At 54.6% G+C, this 20292-nt stretch overlaps 7 protein-coding genes across 7 annotated transcripts; 4 read left to right on the forward strand and 3 right to left on the reverse strand.

The window, feature by feature from the left end:
- Positions 1-2044: 2044 nt before the first annotated feature.
- CCOS01_10683 (uncharacterized protein) lies at positions 2045-2293 on the forward strand (the record flags this gene model as incomplete). The annotated part of the gene is made up of 1 exon (XM_060458837.1): positions 2045-2293. One exon carries the CDS (start codon positions 2045-2047, stop codon positions 2291-2293), a length of 249 nt encoding a protein of 82 aa, XP_060310639.1.
- Positions 2294-2780: 487 nt separating this feature from the next.
- On the forward strand, positions 2781-3197 carry CCOS01_10684 (uncharacterized protein; the record flags this gene model as incomplete). Its single annotated transcript, XM_060458838.1, has 1 exon — positions 2781-3197. A coding segment is annotated over one exon (417 nt), but the record flags the coding sequence as incomplete, so codon positions are not given.
- A 319-nt stretch (positions 3198-3516) lies between these two features.
- Positions 3517-4405, reverse strand: CCOS01_10685 (uncharacterized protein; the record flags this gene model as incomplete). The annotated part of the gene is made up of 2 exons (XM_060458839.1): positions 3517-3701; positions 4117-4405. The coding sequence occupies 2 exons, from the start codon at positions 4403-4405 to the stop codon at positions 3517-3519; spliced, it is 474 nt and encodes a 157-aa protein (XP_060310641.1).
- A 907-nt stretch (positions 4406-5312) lies between these two features.
- On the forward strand, positions 5313-5618 carry CCOS01_10686 (uncharacterized protein; the record flags this gene model as incomplete). Its single annotated transcript, XM_060458840.1, has 1 exon — positions 5313-5618. One exon carries the CDS (start codon positions 5313-5315, stop codon positions 5616-5618), a length of 306 nt encoding a protein of 101 aa, XP_060310642.1.
- A 2689-nt stretch (positions 5619-8307) lies between these two features.
- CCOS01_10687 (uncharacterized protein) lies at positions 8308-8610 on the reverse strand (the record flags this gene model as incomplete). Its single annotated transcript, XM_060458841.1, has 1 exon — positions 8308-8610. The coding sequence occupies one exon, from the start codon at positions 8608-8610 to the stop codon at positions 8308-8310; it is 303 nt and encodes a 100-aa protein (XP_060310643.1).
- A 3845-nt stretch (positions 8611-12455) lies between these two features.
- On the forward strand, positions 12456-13598 carry CCOS01_10688 (cyclin; the record flags this gene model as incomplete). Its single annotated transcript, XM_060458842.1, has 1 exon — positions 12456-13598. One exon carries the CDS (start codon positions 12456-12458, stop codon positions 13596-13598), a length of 1143 nt encoding a protein of 380 aa, XP_060310644.1.
- A 4908-nt stretch (positions 13599-18506) lies between these two features.
- CCOS01_10689 (uncharacterized protein) lies at positions 18507-18950 on the reverse strand (the record flags this gene model as incomplete). The annotated part of the gene is made up of 1 exon (XM_060458843.1): positions 18507-18950. One exon carries the CDS (start codon positions 18948-18950, stop codon positions 18507-18509), a length of 444 nt encoding a protein of 147 aa, XP_060310645.1.
- Positions 18951-20292: the final 1342 nt, after the last annotated feature.

Genomic DNA, 20292 nt, shown 5'->3' on the forward strand with positions numbered 1-20292 from the left:
TACATCCGTCATGGGAACTTTTGTAGGTTACCAGTCGGCAGTAGAAGAAGTCTCGAAGGGGGACAAACCATGGTAGAGGGTCCGGAGTTAATACGTCAAATCCGCAAGGAGAAAGGACTGCGGTAGTCAGTGTCTCTTCCTCTACGTAAGCTCTGGTGACGACGCCGAAGAGGAGTACCTAAACGATAGAAGGAGACTGCAGTCAGTACGCGAGTGAGTGAGTGTGCCACATCACACACCGTCACACGTCATTCTACGACGAGGGGCAACGACGAAACATCGCCAACCTCAGACCAAACCAGACCTGGCCAAACACTACCCACCGACGACCAGAACGAAGCGGAACCAACGTTCCCAGCTTTATCTCGATTCCCGGGCTTGCGGTTCAGCTGCTGCTTGCTGCTTAAACTCATACCCAATCCCCGGATTTCGTACCCGGAAATCTTATTCAAAGTGGTAAGACAGGCCCGGCGACTGTTTCTTACGTGCGAAACTATGATGATCCCAAGAAACAGGTTTAAACGGGGGATCATTGAGGATAGGCTTTGGAGGGAGGCAAAAACCCGGGAATCTGGAAAGTGTTCCAGCACAGCCCCGATGGGTGAGACCTCCGTAAACGATTTCGTGAAAAGTCTAGCGGAAGAGAGTTTTTCGAAGCTCCAGTGACCATACCTAGAGGGGACAAGATGAGAGACACTCTGCTACTCGTCCCCCCGATGAGCTTGTGGTTCCACGAAAAAGATCACCACGACGAAGTGAGAGGCTTCCCGACGGGCGTCTGCTCTGGTTTCTGTGCCTGGTGTTCTGCTTGCCCGGGCAGCCAAGACTTGCGTTCAAAAGGGCAATAGATGAACAGAGTCGACGTATCAATGCATTTTGAGCACTAATCGGAAGTCGTGTAGCAGACTCTTGGGCGTACCTTTACGAAATCGCGTGGAGCGTTTGTGTGGATGGGGCCGTTTCTGGCCCTGGGGCCTTCAATTTGTTTCCCGCACCGGACTTGAGGGGAAAAGTAAAGGCTGCGAGCGTACGTGTGCCTGAGAAAAGTGACGGTGCGGCCAGTAGAAAGACGCTAGAAGGCGACGAAGAAGTTTTCCGCACGTCACCGGCGATGCCGCAAACGGGAGGCTTTCGACCGGGGACCTGGGAACGAGAGAAGAGTACGCGGTGCGCGCGGGGCGAGTCCAGGGTGCCGCGGGGCTTGAGGCTACTCGATTTCCCACATGGAGGGCGTGCAAACTCGAACGAGAAGCAAAACGCAAACAGACAGATATCGGTCCCAAGGACGTGGTGCGTGTCTCGGGGACCTGAAGCTTGTGGCAGCAAGACTGGAGGCACTACACCTTTGGCGGACAGAGAGCTGATGGAAACCGGCGGGAAGTGTGTCTCTGGCATCCTGCGATGGGGAGGATCGAGGCACTTTGTGGAGGCTGTGCCCGTTAGGTTTCTGGTTGTCGATGAAGCAGGAGGCTGCCATGTGCGCTGGCTGAACATGTCTCGCCGGATGCGGGTCGAAGTTCGTTGGTGGATAAGAAATGGGATAGAAAGCTCTTTTGTTGACCAGCGGGGATGTCTAGCATAGTGGACCCCGACGAAGATGATGTGTGCTGTTTCTGCTGAAGGCCATCACCCCGACGGTGAACACCAGGGCTAGATCTTGTCTCGGTCCGCGCAAACAGCTGTGAACGCCTTCATCCAGTCTGTCGGGTCCAGGAAGTGAATGACGAAGAGGACTCTGCGAGGCGTTAGTGGGCAAAACTCGAGTTCCTAAAGCGGGTATGTAATAGAGTTGAACAAGGTGTGCTGCTTTCGGGGAATTGTTGTTGTTGTCGTCCTTGACTGTTACCTTACCTCAGCTAGCGGATAACCTTGCAGTAGGATTCTGGGGTCGGTAAGGTACCTGGTAGGGTGACTGCGGCTGCGGGGCCTATGGCCTTGCGAGTGGATGCATGAGGATGGCAGCGGCTACGCAGACTGCCGTGGCTATTTCCATCAGCCAAAGTCTGTGCGGCGTCTATTCGAGGCATGCCGTCCGGGCAGGCCAATGAGACGTCGACGGGCGCTTGTGGGGGAGGGGGAGGGCGAGAGCCTCCCGGGAGACATGGGAGGAACGAAGAGCCATGTTCGGATGACTGATGCGCGGGCGCTAGTCAAGGTCCTGCAGCTCAGCGATGGAACGAGAATTGAGGCGCAGAGGACGAGGACGCGCTTCCTGAAACGCGGCGGTTGGAGGCTGATTCGAGGCGACGGCAAGCGGTTCGTCGCCTGTCTTACTCTTTTGCTTGTCGTGTAGAGACCATCTTGGTTTGGCTGCCGTCATTGGCTCCCACGAGCGGGCGTCTTTTACAGCTGGCGTTTGAAAATTAAGGAATTGAGCTAAGAAGAGGATAAGCCGCCTGCAGTCTTTTGGCGCCCGGCACCAAAGCCATGAATTGCATCTGTTCAAACCTCGAACAGCAATCCTTTCAGACCTATGCGTCCGACAGCAGGAAGCGTAGTCCGATGGTTATGGGGGTGTCAATGTAGAGGGAGAGCCGCTGTGGTGCCAGTGAACAGCATCATTCTCACAGGAGAGCAAGAAAAGACAAGCCTCAGTTTTGGTGGTACAATGTTGGCTTTCTTGTTCTTCTTCCTGGCGTTCCTTGCGTGGGCCGGCGTTGAGCTTGAATTGCCGTCCACATGAGGAAAGGTCACTCGGCGACGTGCCGACGAGGCGTCGCGCAAGACACCGCATGGTTGGCGTTTTCGAGTCGACGTAGGTTTTACGTATTGTTCATCGTGGTGCGGCAGAAATTTCCCGCTTCCACGCCGCGACCGAGACATCAAAGGATTGGGGCGACCGGACGGCGCCACGCCCCGGTAAGCGGACGCCGCTGGTAGATGACCACTGGATTACACAGGAGAAGCTCCTTACAGAGTCCTCGAAGAAAGCTTGCAGTGTTCGTTCTGTTGAGTCTCGGCGGAGTGACATTTCGTACGAAGGGTGGCTTGGCGGGCATCGTGCCTGCGTTTTCCCTTCCAATGCTATGGGCATGGGTTCTTGGATAAGAGTGACATTGGCTTGCCTGCACCGCCATAGCGTTGTCAAAGTCCCGATTATTCTTCTTCCTTTTTCTGCGGCGGAGACAATTTGCAGTGTGACGCTGGCCGGGTCAACATGGCCTTCCAAGCCACCAAAGAAGGACACGAATGACTAACCACCAGAGCCATGTTCGGATCCGGGAAGTGGCGGCTCGGGTGGGACGGGAGGGGAGAATGAATAATCGCCGCGGGGAGGGGAGGCCCCAAGTGTGGCTGGTACCGTAGTATGTTCGCCGTCGCTGTCGCGTCCTCTGGCGCTGCGACTGCGACTGCGAGTAGCGAGGGGCGACCTGGCGAGGAAGAGAGCGCAGCAGGCCAGGCCTGTAGCCAACAGGAGCAAGGGGGCCCGACGCAGGCACGGCAGGGCAGCTAAATCCCTGAAGAGGGTGATCGGAAGAGTCGTCGATCAACTGACTAAAGAGCCGAGGCCGGCGATCAGCGATGGATGGGATGACAGATTGAGAGCAGCGCACGCACCACACCTTGGAATCCCCTGCTGAACGAATGGGAACGCGCGATCATCCCAGCGTGACAGGGGAAAGGGTCCCAAGGGGGGGCGTGAACGTTGATGCGTTGAAAGGCATGCCGCAACTGTGGCTCAAAATGGGAGAGAGACCGCCCTATGCGGGGTACAGATTCAGCGAATGCCTGGCTTCCATCACCCCATGCCACGGTCCCAAGTCCATACTCCGTTCCCACGCATGGGCATGCCTCCCATCAGCTGGCACAAGCCGAACGGTGCAGGGGACAAGACACCATAAGTGGTTCATCGCTTCAGTGGGCGCATGAATTCGCATCACGAACATCTCCGTGTGGCGGAGACTGCCGATGTTTGTTGTGTCAGGCGAACAGGTGTCTTTTTTGATGCACTTTGTCTGAGCCGCACCGGATCACGACGCTGTGGCCGAAGACGTTGTCGCATTCGGCCCAACAGGCTGGAAAATAATCGATTTTCGTCAATAGGCAGGCCTCCCGAGCAGCTGGTCGTGGGCAAGTTCGGAACTTCAGCCACAATCTGTCTCGGGACATAGCCACCTTGTGTGGCCTGGGCCTTGAGGCGCGATTGGCGAACTCGTACTACAGTGCTGGTGTTCCGTTCCAAGGCCACCCCGCCAATCACGGCTCTCGCGTGGCATTGTACCGGAGTGGTCTCCGACACACCAGGACCGAAGCGGCAAGGCCTTCCGGTGCATGTGGGCCCCGGGTTTGAGGAGGTGGGAGATGGAGCTCCGGGGGCGTTGGGAGGAGGGAGAAGGGAGGCGGTGAGGAATTCGGTCGGGTGCCGAGACGGTCTAGACGGACGGACGGCCGGCGGACACTGCATTTCTGCAATGGCTGGACGAGGTTGAGTCTCTGCGTTGGCTCAGCATGCGACGTGGACCAACTCGACCGAATGAATTGGTGATGCCACAGCGAAGGAGCATATCCGGGCGGTGAAGATGGGTTGATTCTGCTCCCCCTCTTCCAACTTCCCTCTGCGTTGCTTGTGATGCTTGTAAGCAGGGTACCTGGTTGCATTACTGCATCAACCTTCCGGTGCCAGATACAGTCGAATCGATTCCTCTGCCATCGACCGACCCCCTGAAAATGGGGTTTAGTTGGACAGCCGATGAGGTACTCGCACGCTTGCGCAACCACTTCCCCAGGGCTAGACTCGAAAGCTGTGGTATGTCCGCCCCGCTGCGTTACAAGCAAAAGAGGGTGCAGATCTGTCGCGCCTTTCAGGGGAAACTCCAGGTGGGCTGCAATAGAGGTTAGGCTGTTGCAGGATTTCAAGCATACCATCTTTCAAGCACTCAGCGCCTTGATGCATGGTGGCTGTCGTTAGCACCCTCCTGCCCGAGATAAGAGGGGCATCATAGTACCCGTCAGTTAAGCAGATAACGCCGCAATAGGTAACGTAGGGATCGAGTACTAGTAAGCGGCTGGGTGTCTTGATATGGGCTACGATGAGGGGGAAAGCAATGTAAATTGGGCCCGAACAAGACGCCTGACACATTTGGCAAGTCGTTCGGTGGCCAGCGGGTCATGGCGAAGCCACCGTCGCAGGAGGCCATTTCGAACAGACGCTTGGCGCGAAGCTATCGACGCCGACCGTAGGGCTCGAGCATGTGGTTGTCGACGGTGCTTGTGGCCGCTTGTCAGCTGCCATCCGGTCTCTGTCCTTGTCTCTGCAACGAGGGGCCCGGGCTTATTCGCACGAGACTCTGCATGCAAGTCGTTGGCTCACGATGGAGCCAGCAGGACCACACTTTGTTGGGGGCCTTTGGACGATAATGTGTGAATGTGAGTGCTTGCTTGCGCTAGGCTGTCAGCTTCTCACCCTCCGCATTCTCGACTCTCACCCTGCGTCTCGGCGTCGGCCCACTGACCCGAGGAAGCCAGAATCAAATGGAGAAGATAGGGGATCCGTTGCAGTGATCCCAAACGCGACTTGGACACGTAAAGCCGGAGGGGAGTGCATTCGATTGGGAATGAAAAGGCATACACATGAAACCGTAACGTGGGGAACGATCTACTTCAGGGGACGGGAGTAGCGATTAGTGCGTGGGTATATCGCCAGCAGGGGGCATTTCCCTCCAGTGAAGTCGAACACGAGCTCGTTCTGAGCCACAACATGGCTACACCCTCTTGTCAATTGCGGGAAGGGAGCGATCAGTCATGCGAACCCGAAACTTTTGACTTTTTGGCGGGTGGTAGGATTGCGCCTGTAGGCTGTTGGCGGCATTGAGACAGAGTCCGTGTCCTGCGTGTTGCCGGAGATCATCTCCAGCGTAGGGCAGGGTAACCGGTTATGGGAAAGGCATGAGGCCCATATCTCGACGTTTGGCTGTGATTGATAGACGGCAAGGGTTGATTGGCCTGGACGTTTAACTGACTGTTGAGCTCGGGGCTAGGATTGCGGCGAGGGCTTTGTGCTTGATCGAGGATTGGATGAGATTCCCGCCTTGTGGAGGAACTCCGTGTACTCGAAAAGTCTGTTTGGGATTTCAGTGGGAGGCGAGTAGGTGAAGCCACACGATTAACGGCTCCTTCTTCCCTTTCAGGCAAGCCAAGGTGCGCCAGGAAATCCAGTGTGTTGCTGATACCCCGAAGGCCCGACAAAGGAGCAAACCCCCCAGCTAGAAACGTGAGGTTCTCAGATTCGTGGGGTTGGAAGACATTTCCTGGCTGGACTGGGCTGGGGGTAGCCTAAGTCTTTGAAGTTAACAGGGAGCCACTGCTGAGTATGCCAACAGGCCGCTAGAGTGTAAAACGATTGACCGTGGTTGGCTGACAGCCCTCATGTTCCGCTAGCTGACGGTTAAGCTGGTGGCAGGACGCAAAACCATTCGGAAATGTCTCAGAGGCCGAAAAAGAGGGCGCTGTGTATGTGTGTCGTTTCATGAGCAGCACCAGACGCTTGACCCGTTGCGGCCTTCTTTTGCTGTTGAGCTGTTGATGCGAAATGGGAAACAACATTGGTGATGATTTCGAAACCAAGGAATCGCCCAGGCGGGATTGGCTATGGTGTGCCGCAACCTGCGGGCGTGGTCTCACTTTGTTCAGACTGTTCAGGCTTTTGCCAGCGCGGGCGTTGGCCTTTGGAGCAACTCTGTGGATGCCAAAGCTGGAGGCGTTCATCGTTGTCCATGTGGACTTTCTTGAAGATGGGCGGCATCATGTAGGCCGTAATGCACACCAAAGCAGCACTGGTTGCAGAACAGTAGCTGGCTGTGGCTTTGTTTGATGATACTTTCCACCCACGGGTAAACCATTGAGTGTACGGAGTACAGCAAGAGATTCAAGGTTCAAGAAGGGCGTACGTGTGTTGATCCCTTCTGGTGCAGTGATAAGGTTGGCAAAGGCGATCATTATTGCAGGCGAGTAGCAGGGGCGTCTCCAAATCAGAGCAGCATAGCCAAGCCTGGCCAACAGACCAACAGCGGTAAACCGTGACACAGCAGAGCGGTAGGGCACAGGAGATGAGTCACGGAGGCGTAAGGTCAACTTGTTTCCAGAGCCTAAAGTTCTAAGCAGAGGGCGAGAAGCAGGGCGGCGGCGGCGGCGAATCGGCGCCAGGTCAAGAAAGATCGGTCACGACGCGGGCCGGTTCTCATCGGTCGGGAAGTGCGCGGCGCGGCATGCTAACACTCGATAGACGTGGTCGACATCATGTCTCGTTCAGGTAAGGCGAGGCAAGGCCGGTCGATACGCTGTTTCAGAGAGGGAGCCGAAAATAAAGAATTGCGGAGATTACACATAGACGCCCAGTAGTTCGAGGTGGGCGAGTTGAAGGGTCGTTAGTCCTCCAGACGGAAGCGAGTTCGAGTTCTCCGGAGGGTCTTGTTTCTTGGCCATGTTCGTGAATCGATTGGTAGAGAGGGCTGGAGAAAGCTGCCCATCGCTTGTTTCATCGGCGTACTCGAGGTAGGACGCGACCACCAATGAACCGCGCGCATCGATTGTGTCGTTTTCAGGTCTTTTGGGGTAGGTATACGACAGTATGCGTAGACCTAGCTGCAGCAGTCCATATTAGTGACAGCGGAAAGCAAGCTGACGTGCGTTGGAGGTACCTTGGCTCGCGTGCCTGAGTCTGTTCTGCTGTGCTTTGCTGCAAGGTAGTAGGTATGCCACTACTCCCGTATGCGTATTCGTGGTTGATTCTTTTTTGGTGGTGAGCTGGCGGCTGAGGATTCGTTCATTTGATCCAGTCACATTTCATCTCTGGCTCCCACCACCAGCGTCAGGCGTCAGGCAAGGGCTGCAACAAGAGGCAAGAGGCAAGGGAGGGCGACTCCAGATGAAGGCATGGATACGTATCCGTATCGTACTTGCTCCTTCCGCCTCATAGCAGCCAATGAAAATGTCCAAGCAACGTGAGGTGCAGGCGCCAGCTCACTTGACTGACAGATGGAGAAGCAGCGAATGGCTGGGGGTGGGTCTGCTTCTGTGCCTCCCTTTCCTTCTTCTCCCGCGTACGAGGTGCACTTTCCTCGATAACAAGGTACCTGGAAGTGTACCTCTCAAGTGAACAGGAATAGGCAAGCACCAAGGCACCTAACCATCCGTACGGGGTGCCTTCCTCCAGATACCTTAATCTTACTGGCGAGTCGCCGCTGGCCTTCGTACGTGCGCATGTTTTGCTGCAGTCTGTCGCCTGGGGCTCTGGGTGGACAAGAAAAGCTGTTGCTGCTTGTTTTGGGAGACATGGGCCCTTGCTTGTGGGATCGTGTCTTGGTGTTTCTACAACCACTGGCTGAAATGGGATCGCTTCTGGTGTGCAGCGGTACTGGGTTGCGAGGTGGGAGGGGCCTTGAAGTTTTGAATCGAGCTGTACTGGCCAGTCAACGGGCTTCGTGAGACACTCTCAAATGAAGGTCGGCCTATTACACAATGGTTCGCGGCTCGGTTGTTGTCGTTCTTGTTCGTCGCTGCCGTCGAGGACCGGCGGATCCAATCCTGCATCGTGCTCCCGTCCGTAACCCGGCCCAGCGTTGCGCGTGTACGGATACTTTGTACCTTGATTTGGGCCGTGGTCTTGGTCATGGTCTTGATGAATGGTCTCAATCTTACTTTTGGGTCTTGGGTCTTGGGATTTGGGCTTGCAAAAGTAAATATATCGATCTCATCCCTCATCTCGGCGCCTCTAGCAGCACTATATTTCATCCCTGTGTCCTCCTCCCTCTAGAGTCTTGAATCTTGAGTCTTGATCTGCTCGGACGTGATTCTCCTTTTTCTTTATTTCCAAATCAACTTGCATCATCGCCGGCATTCGAGGGCTGTTGTATTGAATACGACAGTTTGTCATTAGTCCTCTCCGCATCCAATAGCACCACCGCCGGGCTTCACCACCATCCATCAACCAGCGAAAGCAGGGAGACGGAGCAGAGACAGCACCGACTCGGAGGTACTCCGGAAGCTACCGATCTACCAACGCAGAACGCGTCTCTTCCCCCCGATTTCATCTTCAACAACAGCCGGCCTGGTTAATACGAATCGGATCTCTCCAATACTTGTTTTTTCCTCTAGTTGCCGGGCTTCTTGTTTACCATTCTGTTTACTTTCCTCGAACTTCTTGTTTACTCTCAAATATTGAACCCCTCCGTTGCTGGTCATCGCGTCTCCGAGAGGTACATCCCCAAGTTGCTCGTCGCTCCTTCCCCCTCGAGCCCCTCCAACGACTTTCCCATTCCAGTGGTTCTGTCGCCCCACAGCTGCCAGTAGCGCCTTCCAACTGTGCACCACCACGGAGTACTTCGTACGCACTCTCACACACAGACCAAGCGTCGCTCCTGCCCGCTCGCGCGCTCTCATCCCATCCCATCACTTCGCCGCCAGCGCCTTTCCGTCTGCCGACTTGCCAAGGCTTTCCTCCAGATAATACCAATTTTGATCCCTTTGGTCACGGCCGCCATCCGCCGTCTCCATCACCAAGAGATTTGGAACTGGAACTGGAACCGAATACTCCTTATTGGATCTATTGAATCTTGCTTGGATCGTCATTTTCCGTCTCGTCCCTGTCGTCGTCGTCGTCGTCGTCGTCGTCGTCGGATATTTCGCCCACACGAGTCTGAATTAAAAGGCAGACACCAGCCTGCATTCTTTCAGCCATCAACCCAACCACCAGCCATCAAGCAATCCATCAATCACCCACACTCTCTTCACCATCGACACGTTAACCCTCGTGTTCAATTCCGCCTTCGATTCTGCCCGAAAGCCTCGAACCCTTGGACAAGCACCTGCTGCATACTGCATCATAGCGTGTGTGGTTCCCAATCAATCTCATCCACCCAATCCAGTCGACCCCAACTGCCCAACTTGGACGTCCCCTGCTTGCGGCTTTCCATTCGCAGAAAGACAACCTGCACCGCCTCGCGCCCAACTGCCACCGGACACACTCCCGATACTTTGCACGGTCGAGAACTTTGAGAACGGCATCAAGTACCCGCTACCTCCTTCTCCGCGCAATTTTGATCCGTCGGTCCACGTACCCCATACTCTCCACCGCATCGCCCTGAGAAGTGGAAAGCGGATTCAACTTCGGAAAAGTGCATTGCCAAAGCCTCGCTCACTATACAACTTTGACCTTACACACGGTTCACGTTGTGGCCAACCTTGGACGTTACCGAACCTTCTCTACAGGATACGTTATACGTTAGGGGACACTGCTTGACAACTGCCCTGTCGTCATTTCCATCTTCCCAGCACTCTGGTCCAGTAGAACAGTTCTCTGGACACATTGCTTGTTGCATCGAGAGACTCCATTTCCAGGACCATCCCGATTCCTAAACACCTTGACGTCGGTACCTTGTTGCCCTGTAACGTCAATATCGACTTAATTCATCTGTCAGCGACACTTTGCGCCGGACAAACCTTCGAGTCTGGTCTCTCGCTCCGAGTTGAAAGGAGTGTCAATCATTTTCCCGTCTTCGACCGCCGCTCTCACGTTTTCGGACTTCGGATCCCGGCCGAACAAAGCACACTGTTGCTGCTGACCAGCTGCTCTGCTCTGCTGCGCATCCGACTGCATCGCAACCGCCCCGCGGCCCCGAGAACAATTAATCAACCATCGACATTCGTCTGGCACCGTCCGCTGGCTCGGAAGCTCTGATTCGACCGTCCTCGTCGTTGCGAATAATTTCGATCCTCAAACGGATCACCGCCGCCCTGCCGCTTCTACCGCCTTCAGGTAGAGCAAACTAATACCGATACCTCACGGATACTCCATCCCACTCCCTCATCCCGCTCGCTGCCGAGTAGCCTTGGATTCACGACGCACGACCCAGCCGTCAATCTTCACTTGCTTAATCAATCCGATCCAACTCAAATCGCCGACCGTTGGCTCAATCTGTCCTAGACAGTGGTCGACGCATCAAGCTCATTTCACGACGAGACGAGGAAATCACATCGCCGTCTTGACCCTTTCTCGTAAACTCAAACCCAAAAAAACCACAGGCCGCAATAATCCCTGACTCGCCCCCGGGTCGATTTACTTGACGCCGTCACCTCCTCACCCGCAACTCTTCCAAGCGCTTGGCAAACTTGACTCGGCTCTCAGCGTCCGTTTGCAGAACCTTGAAAAGTTGTCCTATTCCTCCATTCGTCATAGGCCACCGGGCATTTTCCAGAAGTTTGGGTTTTGGTCTGTTCACTGCCATTGTCGTCGCCTTGGACAATCGCAATAAGCATTAGCCGCCATACTCCAACTTCTCTGTTTCCAGCATCCAGGAAACCCACTTGACCAGCGCCCTTTCGTCCTTCTTTGCCGACGTCGTTGGCGTCTACCATTCTACTACATTCACAAATCGCCACCTGCCGGATACTCGCCGACATCGCCGAAATCGTTCCTCTATTCCGCTATACCAGCACATTCACAATCATTGCAACAATACCCACAACACCGCAGCTAGACCAATCTCTCCGTTGACACCGACGAGATTTACTTGTTTCCGTGTCCTATCGACCGCGGCATCTTTGCACCGCCAAGGCCACTTGCGAGAACCTCGCAGCAACAATATTACACTCCTTCGTCTGGGCAGACTCAGACCGTACGCGAACTTACTCTCCAAGAGGGTAGCGCCACAGTCCCATCTCTGATTTGAAGGTTAAATACAGCAGCACGAAAAGCAAACCCACCGACTTGCAGCCGCTCGCACCGAGTCTGCAACCCGCGAGAGTCTAGAGATCCAGACCCCTGCCGGCCAGTCCGCTTACCCCCCCTGCGACCTCGCTTCTTTTGGACAACTTTCTTGTCCAATTCTGCTGGTGGTTTATCGACACACCTCTTTTCCATTCGGAGCATCGCCCACGCCTCCCTAACCACCCCCTGCCACCCAAACCCAAGCACGCCCCTCCCCCCTGTTGGCCTTCACACCCCTGCACCCCTGGGATCTACAGCATTCCAGCCCACCCCAAGCATCCAAGCCCCCCCAGCAGGCACTTCCGTCGGCGTCCTGCTGAGACTCCCCTAAAAAACTAACCCCCTACTACGCTAGCACTTGACTAGCGACCCCCTGACAACCTGCCCACTCAGCCTCGTGGACCGCACGTCACCCACTGACGACTGGCTGTTCCGCATCCCTCTCTACCAGGCTCATCCCCAGAGGCTGGCCCCAGCAATTGCGACGAGGCATATGAACTTCGCCGCACACCACGCTCGTACCCTCCTTTTCGTCTGAATATATCAGCCCAGCCTGCCCTTCTACCATTCTCTCTAATCTCCTCTTATTTCGTCACTCTTCAACGAACTCTTCACCAACCAACAACAAAAGGAACACTCCTTCTACACCAAGGAGCCCTTGACTGTTACTACGACTCCACTTGGAATCATCATCTCCATCTACATCCTTCACTACCAACCACCTCATCCTCAACCACATTACACATACACAATGGAGTCACGGTCACATCTCAGCTTGGCCGAGCTCAACGCCGCCGCCCTCGACCACTTTGTCTACCAACCCGTCAGCAAGTCCATGATCTCGTACTTGGCCGGTGCCGCCTACAATGTCATCTCATGCGACAGTGCTCTGATGCCTCCCGCTTCCGCAGAGGCCCAACGTCAACAGCAGCTTCCCCCGACGCCACCCAGGACACCCGAGCCCCGCGCCGTTCGCACCGAAGACGCCGATTTGCCTACCCTCGAGGCCTTCATTACACAACTCGTTGTTTCCTCCAACGTCCAGGTCCCTACTCTGATGTCTACTCTGGTCTACCTCACCAGACTCAAGTCCCGCCTCCAGCCCATGGCCCGCGGTCTGCGATGCACAACACACCGCATCTTCCTTGCTGCCCTCATCCTGACGGCCAAGTACCTCAACGACAGCTCACCCAAGAACAAGCACTGGGCCACCTACAGCCACGTCAACAATGATTTCTCCAACTTTGGCTTCAGCAGAACGGAAGTCAATCTGATGGAGAAGCAGCTTCTCTTCCTCCTCGACTGGGAGCTCAGGATCTCTGAGGAGGATCTCTACCGCGAGCTTGACCCCTTCCTGGCTCCTATCCGCGCCGAGATCGAGGCCAAGCATGCCCGCCGCATCGCACGCCGCCGCAAGCAAGAGGAGGAGATGCGCCGCAGACACGAGGAGATGATGTACAACACCTACCCCAGCCCCCCGTCATCGCGTGCGAGCTCCCGTTCCCGCCTGGAATCGCCCGACCACGCCCGCACGTACAGCGGATCTTCCATCACCCCTCCCGGTCTGTGCTACAGCAGCAGCTATGGCAGCTCCGTCAGCTCCTACGCTCCTTCAGTGGCATCGAGCCGGTCTCAATCGCGTGCCACCACGCCTCTCGACAACCCCGCCGACGAGCCGTACATGTACGTTCCCAACGGTAGCTTGTACGAGTCGCCAGTGGAGGTGCACATTGAGCAGCCTGCATCGACGCTTCCGAAGCGCAAGCCTCTTTTGCCCTACGAAATCAGCACCGAGGAGCTCCGCGACATGCAAGATGGCACAAAGGCCAAGAGAGCCCGCATGGGCCGCGGGATGTGGGGCCGCGTCTTCGGCGGCGCCGTGACTGTGCGGTAAACCTGCTGCGCAACACAATTTTCACCTTTGTCACAGCCTCCATTTTTACAACTTTTCTCACGTTTTGAGCCACCCCCCAAAAAAGCATGGTGTTGGATTGTGCTATAGAGTTATCCGGGGGAACAGACTTGATTTCACCATCTTTTTTTCCTTTTTCTTTTATCCGAAGGCGTTGGTAATGGACTGGTGGTACATGGACTACGAATCGAGGATAGAGCATCCTCGGGCATTTGCATATATGGAACGGTGTTGGGCGGACATTCATGAACATGATTTTTCTCTTCTTCTTTGGGTCATTTGACGTCCTCGCATGGTAGAGGGTCGTCGTGTGGGATTAGGATTGGGGAAACTGGCACGCCTCGGCTTAGACAGTCTGGCACATACTTTAGCCTAGCAGCAGTACGCGGGTCCATCATCGAAGTCGCAACTGCGAAACTTGATACCCCTACAAATGAAAGCAACGGGCCTTGGCCCGCTTCCAAACAACTATCTCGAGTTCCCGACTCTTTGGTTATCGTGAACGGTGAAGTCGACTCCTGCTTGCAGCTCGGGCCAGACTTTGACAGAGTTCGGAATCATGGTCTACCTAGACCGGCTGGTTGGCGCTAATGAGAAAAATTTATTCTTGTATGGTACCGGTATGTCTTGATGTTCTCCCCTCGTGACGGGTGAATGCAGCCAGCCAGCCAGCCAAACCGGCGGTGTGGGGGTGGTGGTGGTGGTGAACCGTGAGCAGCCCAGAGGGGAGGAATTCGCATTCAGCGGACAATGCGAGACATTTGATCCCGTACAGACAATTGTGGGGGGGTAACCTAGAGGGCGATGCTACGCTGCCGGTCATTTCACCGTGGTCTCATGTCTGCCCGCGGCATACTCACGGGGTCGCATGCAGTTGGGATTGTTCCGATACTTTTTTTTTTTTACTTTCGTTTTCCCTTCCGTCGGTGATGTAGTCGATTTCTCCACGGTGATGCAGAGCATTTCTTGTTTTTTTTTTGTTACTCTTCACGATGACGGGTCAAATTCTGGAAGGGTAAAATTCTTGATTGTACTGATTTGCATGACGTGCCATGACTTGATGAAGAAGCTTATCTTTTTCACCCCATACTGGACTGTCAAAAGCTATAGGTTTGTTAGGTCGACGGGTTTTTACTCTAGTCATGAACATGCACCGAGCGACGTCAGTACGCAGGGCAGGCAGGGGCAAATCAGCGTGCGCGGTACGGGGGGCATGAATCGGACGAGAGAGAGAGAGAGAGAGAGAGAGTTTTTTCTATTGCTGCAACCTTTTGTCGGTGTGTTTCTGCGTTTGGTTCTTTCCCCCCTCCAAAGGATGCGGTCAGGACCTCGGAGAAGTAGAGAACGGAAGAAACCTTAAAGCCCCCAAGGATCCAAGATTGCAATCGTAACGGTCTTTTTTCGTCACACCCGATCGTTGGGTAGACGATTTCGGCATCTAGAGGTACCGAGTATCCGTATTTGGGATTGAAGGAACCGGGGGGGGGGGGAGGAATAAGTGAGACCTGTGGGATTTCCCGACGATGAATGCGGGTGTTGGGGAGACCGGGTACGGGGTTTTTCACGGGGGTGATGACTTTTTGGCTGAACGGACGGAGGCGGACTGGAGGGCGTGGACGTTTACGTGCGGTAGTGGCTTCGGAAGGGGATGTGTACCGCGAGCCCGCAAGCCTCTGGGTCTTGTTCTTCACCGATTCAAGGAAGGGAAAAAGGAGATGGATGGATGGATGGGAAAAAGGAGGATGAAGGACAGATTTGGAAGTGTGTTTGGATCGGGTTTGGATACGGGCCTGTTGGCTTGGTTCACTCCCCTTTCCCCTTCCCCTTTCCTAATCCCAACCTTCCGTAGGTACCTTATCGGAGAATAGCGGTCGATGATGCCGGTGCTGGCGGTGGGATCGGAGGAGGAGGAGGAGGAGGGGTCCAGGCCTTGGATATCGCGGGGTATGGTCGATTAGGCAGCCTTGAAATCCGCTTGACAATAGCGTGCCGTATTTGACGTGAACACTGACAGCCCAGGCTCATGACAGATTTCCAAAAAAAATCCAACAAGCTCACAACCTAGATCTAGGCTTTTCCTCTTCCTTCCTTCCCCCTCCCCCATCTCTCCGCCCTCCGCCCCCCTTTAGATCTGACGCTACCGCTACGTTGTGCTACGGTACTACGGTGCTACCGCGAAAACAAGCGTCGGGCATCGTTCCGGGTCTTTGGGTCACTTGCGAGAGAGGGTAGGTAGGTAGGTAGGTATTCCGGAACCCCTTCACGGAGGATCCCGAAAAAAGGTATCTGGGGTCGGGACATCAGAGTGGTGAAAGTGTGTCCGCTCTATTCCGGTTCCAGTGAAAGGAAGTTCAGAATCCGAAAAGGACGAGGGCGAGGGCGAGGGGGGTGAGTGAGGGTTGACGAATTCGATCGAAATGCGGCTCACTATACTTGAATAAAACTCCCCCGGTGAAAATGCCCAGCCCACAGGCTGTCGTCGTATTTTGGGCATCTTCCTTTTCGCATCCATCCTGCTTACGTTTATCTCCGAATCCGCCGTGTATCCAACGGTTTTGAGAATAGGTACCCTACATCGGCGTTTTTTTGGGGGGCGATGCACATAGAGGTGTCGTGACGCATAATGTGGTTACACGGGTACGGCACCTAGTGTGTCAATGACATGTGCGATAAATTCGGCGGAATGGGCCAAAGTGAGGCGGATAAGTATGTAGTATCTACCAGAAATTCGCCGACAAGGTTTTCTCGATTCTTAGGGGTCCAAGAACATAGTGACGTCTGTAAAAGGTGCCATCTTGGACATTTGGTTGGGCGACAGCGAAAAGAAGAGAGCTTCAAACACACTTCCAAGTTGGCTGTTGGTTTGCCTTGGGTTGGTTGGGTTGGCGTGGGATGGAGGGGTCTTGCTTGCTCAACCACCCCCATTTATTAGACACGTATGTTTGCCCTATCATGCAGTGAAATACACGTCTCTCGTCCCTCTAGGTACTCTTCGTCTGTGCCTCTAGGCATTGTTATCACAAGCTTGAGGAAAATATGAAAAGAGAAAGACAAGGTCCAGGTCATCGCAGAATGCGCATCCTGGTGGACGATGGGGGCATTCAGGCTGCAATCGCAGTCGGGGAAAAATGTCGGTCAATGATCGGAATCTGGGATTGGAAGAGGAGGGGGAGGGGTGTGCGCGACCGATGATCGTGCGCCGTTCAGATTTCCGCCGTGCTTTAGGATGTGCATGTGTGGCTGGGGGTGGGGTGAAAAGGCAACGAAGAATGCATGCCAGGAAGCAGGATTCTTAGGCTCCGACCCCGCGAAGATGTTTCCCCTCCTCATACAGAGTACTGTGCAGGTATCTATTCCTACTCCTTACTCGTATGAGTGGATGAGGTTTGTTTGCCAGAGGTCGTGATCGTGATCGTGAGAAAGGACCTAGGCGGCCCAGGCCTTCCTTGCCCCTGGCCTAGGCTACCTAGGCATGCCTGGTCAAGATACGGATACGTGGATGACAGTTGCAGGGTGTGCGCCGCTTCGTGTTCAGTGTTGGGCTCCAGTAAACTTGGGAAGACCGGAGCTTCAGCCCATGCCTGGCCGCTGGCCGGCGGTCGGGGTCGGCGTGGGTCTCTCAAGAGTCGAGGCCGGCTCGGAGGGGCTGGGGGAGTGTTCATCAATCGACACTAGATGAGTCACGAGGTCGGGGGGCGGCGGGCCAGGTTTTGCGGTCGGATGACTGGCAATATTGGCTCAGTCTAACGGGCTCAGTCGACGGTTCCCACTGCAGTGCCCTCTGCCCGCCCAATCGGCTGTATGTCAGCTGTCTCTTTGAGGTTTGAACAGTATTCACCAAAGAGCAAGTGTTCAGTGCGCCTGTCAGCTTTTGCCCAACGCCGGTGTGCGGCACGCCGCGGCGTGCGGCGGCGTGCCGTGAGCCTGTCGCACACTGCGTACGCCTGGCCTAGGTGCGCGAGAACCCGCCCCCGGATTCGTGGACACGGGCCGTGGCAAAGGGTCGCCTCACGCCAAGGTCAAATGACTTGCATCCCTGCCACCCTGCTCTCCCAAGGGCCATGGGCCATGCCCCGCGCGATTGTACCTACTGCAGAACCATGGCCGCGTCGCGAGACCGAGGGCTCCGGCTGGGCGAACCGCGAAGTTACGGGGAAGTAAGTCTGCCTCCCGTCATCGACTGTGCCTGCACCTATCCGAACGAGTATCCGTACGGATACCAAGGTTGATTCAATGTGGCTTGGGCCAACCGTTCGCTTTTCCCTCGTTTCCCACCTTGCTGGTAAATACTCCATAAAGCTGTGTAGGTTTGTTAGTGATTAGGTTTTTTTTTTTTTCTTTTTTTTTTCTTTTTTTTTTTTTGAGTTGGTCCACATTGTTGACTTTGAAGGTGTTGGCAAACCTAACGGCCGTTGATGAGTTGCTGCGCCGTGTCCTCAGCCCCAGGCTCTCACCCAGAAGCATGGGCTATTTGCCAAGATGCTCGCGAGCATTGTAGTTGCCGGTGGAGGTCTCGGCAAAAGGCAAATGGCAAAAAGAGGAAAAGCATACAAGTCCTATTGTCCCTTTGGATATGCCAGGCCTTGGCTGAGTAGCGTTTGAAGTATCTGTATCCGTAGTCTTTTGATGACGCTTATAGCGGAGCTCGCGGCTCACACGGCGATGCCAAGAAATGCCTTGAGCACTCAGTATCTGTATCGAGCCCAGCCCCACACGAATCGTGACTTTGAACTTCAATATTAGGTATGTCGATCGCCGCATTATTGCCAATGAGAGGGCCGTAATGCCAAGACGAGGAAGTTGGGCACTTGATCTTTGAGGTGGTCGTAGACTTTGCAGCGCTATGAGCCCGCACTGCCCCACTGTCGCAGAGATGCGCTGACATGGGATTCAGCTGAGTTGTGTGCGCTGGTGATCGACGCGATGACGCTCCAAGCCCCTCCATAAGCCGGCAGAGGATTTAGCTCTGATGAATATGGACATGCTTGAGATTGCTTCTCGCATAGTGCACGCCAAAGGGGGTAAATGCAGTGTTGTTCGGTGCTCTCGAACTGGAAGCCTCTGACACAGCCTAAGCGGTTGATCCGATGTCGACATAGCCTTCAGGCTCATCCCGCGTCTGTTCGCCGACCTCAAGAATGGATACGGCAGCATGCTATCCGAAGTTTCCCTGTCTCGAATTTTGCCGAATGATATTGCACGGCCGTAGAAATTGTTCCAGAATTCTTCGTTGGAGCATGTTAGAGACCAGTGCAGTCTGCTTTGACGGTTGGCGATGGCTGACTGGTCAGTTTTCGAAGGCGAAGCTTCGGCAGCATAGGGCGCAGTGGTCATGGTGATTGGAGCAAGCGAGAGGCCGGGTTTGTCGCGACCACTGGAATCCTTCTGCGGTATGATCAGCGAGCAAGAATAGAGGTACACATATTCCCCGACAGGTCTATATCGAACGAAGTCGAAGTATCGATTGGTGGAGGTTGCCCTTGTTTATGTCATGGAAATAACCTAGAGCAACAGTATTGTGACTCCATCAACGTGTCAGCCGCAAGCTGTGTTACCCAGGCATCGTTCTGTAAGAGGTTCATGGTGGCGCCCTCTGGATTGTTTGTTCCACCCAAGCACGCGAGTGAGCCAGCTCTCGCGGAGGTTACTGCAGTCTCTGGCAACGACTTGTCTTGGAGTGCAGCCTGACAGATCGACAGGAACAGACATGGGTAGCTGAGAGGCGATCCGCCCAGGTGTTATGTCGAGGATGAGTGAGCAATAGGCTAATAGCAAGTGCAGCTGCGCTTAGAAATCGGGGTCCACGTGGATCTTGCTGCGACTAGCGGCTAGCGCGATGCGGGGGGAGACGCCATAGACGCTGTCCGCTGAGGTTTGCCACTGGAAAAAGGAAGACGGAACATGGATAGATCTAGTAAAGATCGATTGACAGCGGGTGTGGTATAACGGTACGAGATGGAGATGGAATGTCGTAGATCAGAAGAAAAAGGTGTCACCCATAGTGAATATAACGAAAGGTTGAACAATGGTTTCTAATGGCTAAGTCTTTAACGGTTCCATTGCTCCTTGGTCTCTCCTATTGTAAAAAGGGCAGGCGAAGAACTGCAAGTTTCCTTCGTGCCTTCCATTGCTTTCTGAATGTTGAAATGGAAGGCTCCGGTATGTTCCAGTCTGTGTATTCGAATACTCAGTACCCAAACTGCAGGCACGCTCGGTTTGGCGTGTCAAAGTCGGGTGCCTGTGGTGCCTGCCCCTTGAGGCACTCAAATGAAACCTGGACGGACCCATTGTGAGCAAATTACGTCACGCGTGTGTCTTTGGTACCTGAACAGACAGTGCCAACACAGTGGCTGTTCACGGAAATACGACAGTGCGATCACCGTGTTCCTGCAGAAAAAGTGGTGAGTCGCTGACTCTGATACCTGAGAATTCTGCACCGCACAAAACGCGCATCCCCAAAGAGGCAAAGGGCCACTCTGTCCAGCATTTCAAAGCAGCACAATTGCCGCGCTGTAATTACAACAACGTAGAGTCAAACACCGAATGATCAAGAAACCTAGGGGCCAAGGTAAAACCATCGTAGCGTTCTCGTAAATATTTCATCTTTTCCTGGCAACTGCAGGCTTTTTTTCGGGAGTGCTGCATCAAAGGGACGTGGCATCAATCCCTCGCGTTG

The sequence above is a fragment of the Colletotrichum costaricense genome (assembly GCF_030867565.1).
Source record: "Colletotrichum costaricense strain IMI 309622 chromosome Unknown Scaffold_11.1, whole genome shotgun sequence".
Taxonomy (NCBI): domain Eukaryota; kingdom Fungi; phylum Ascomycota; class Sordariomycetes; order Glomerellales; family Glomerellaceae; genus Colletotrichum; species Colletotrichum costaricense.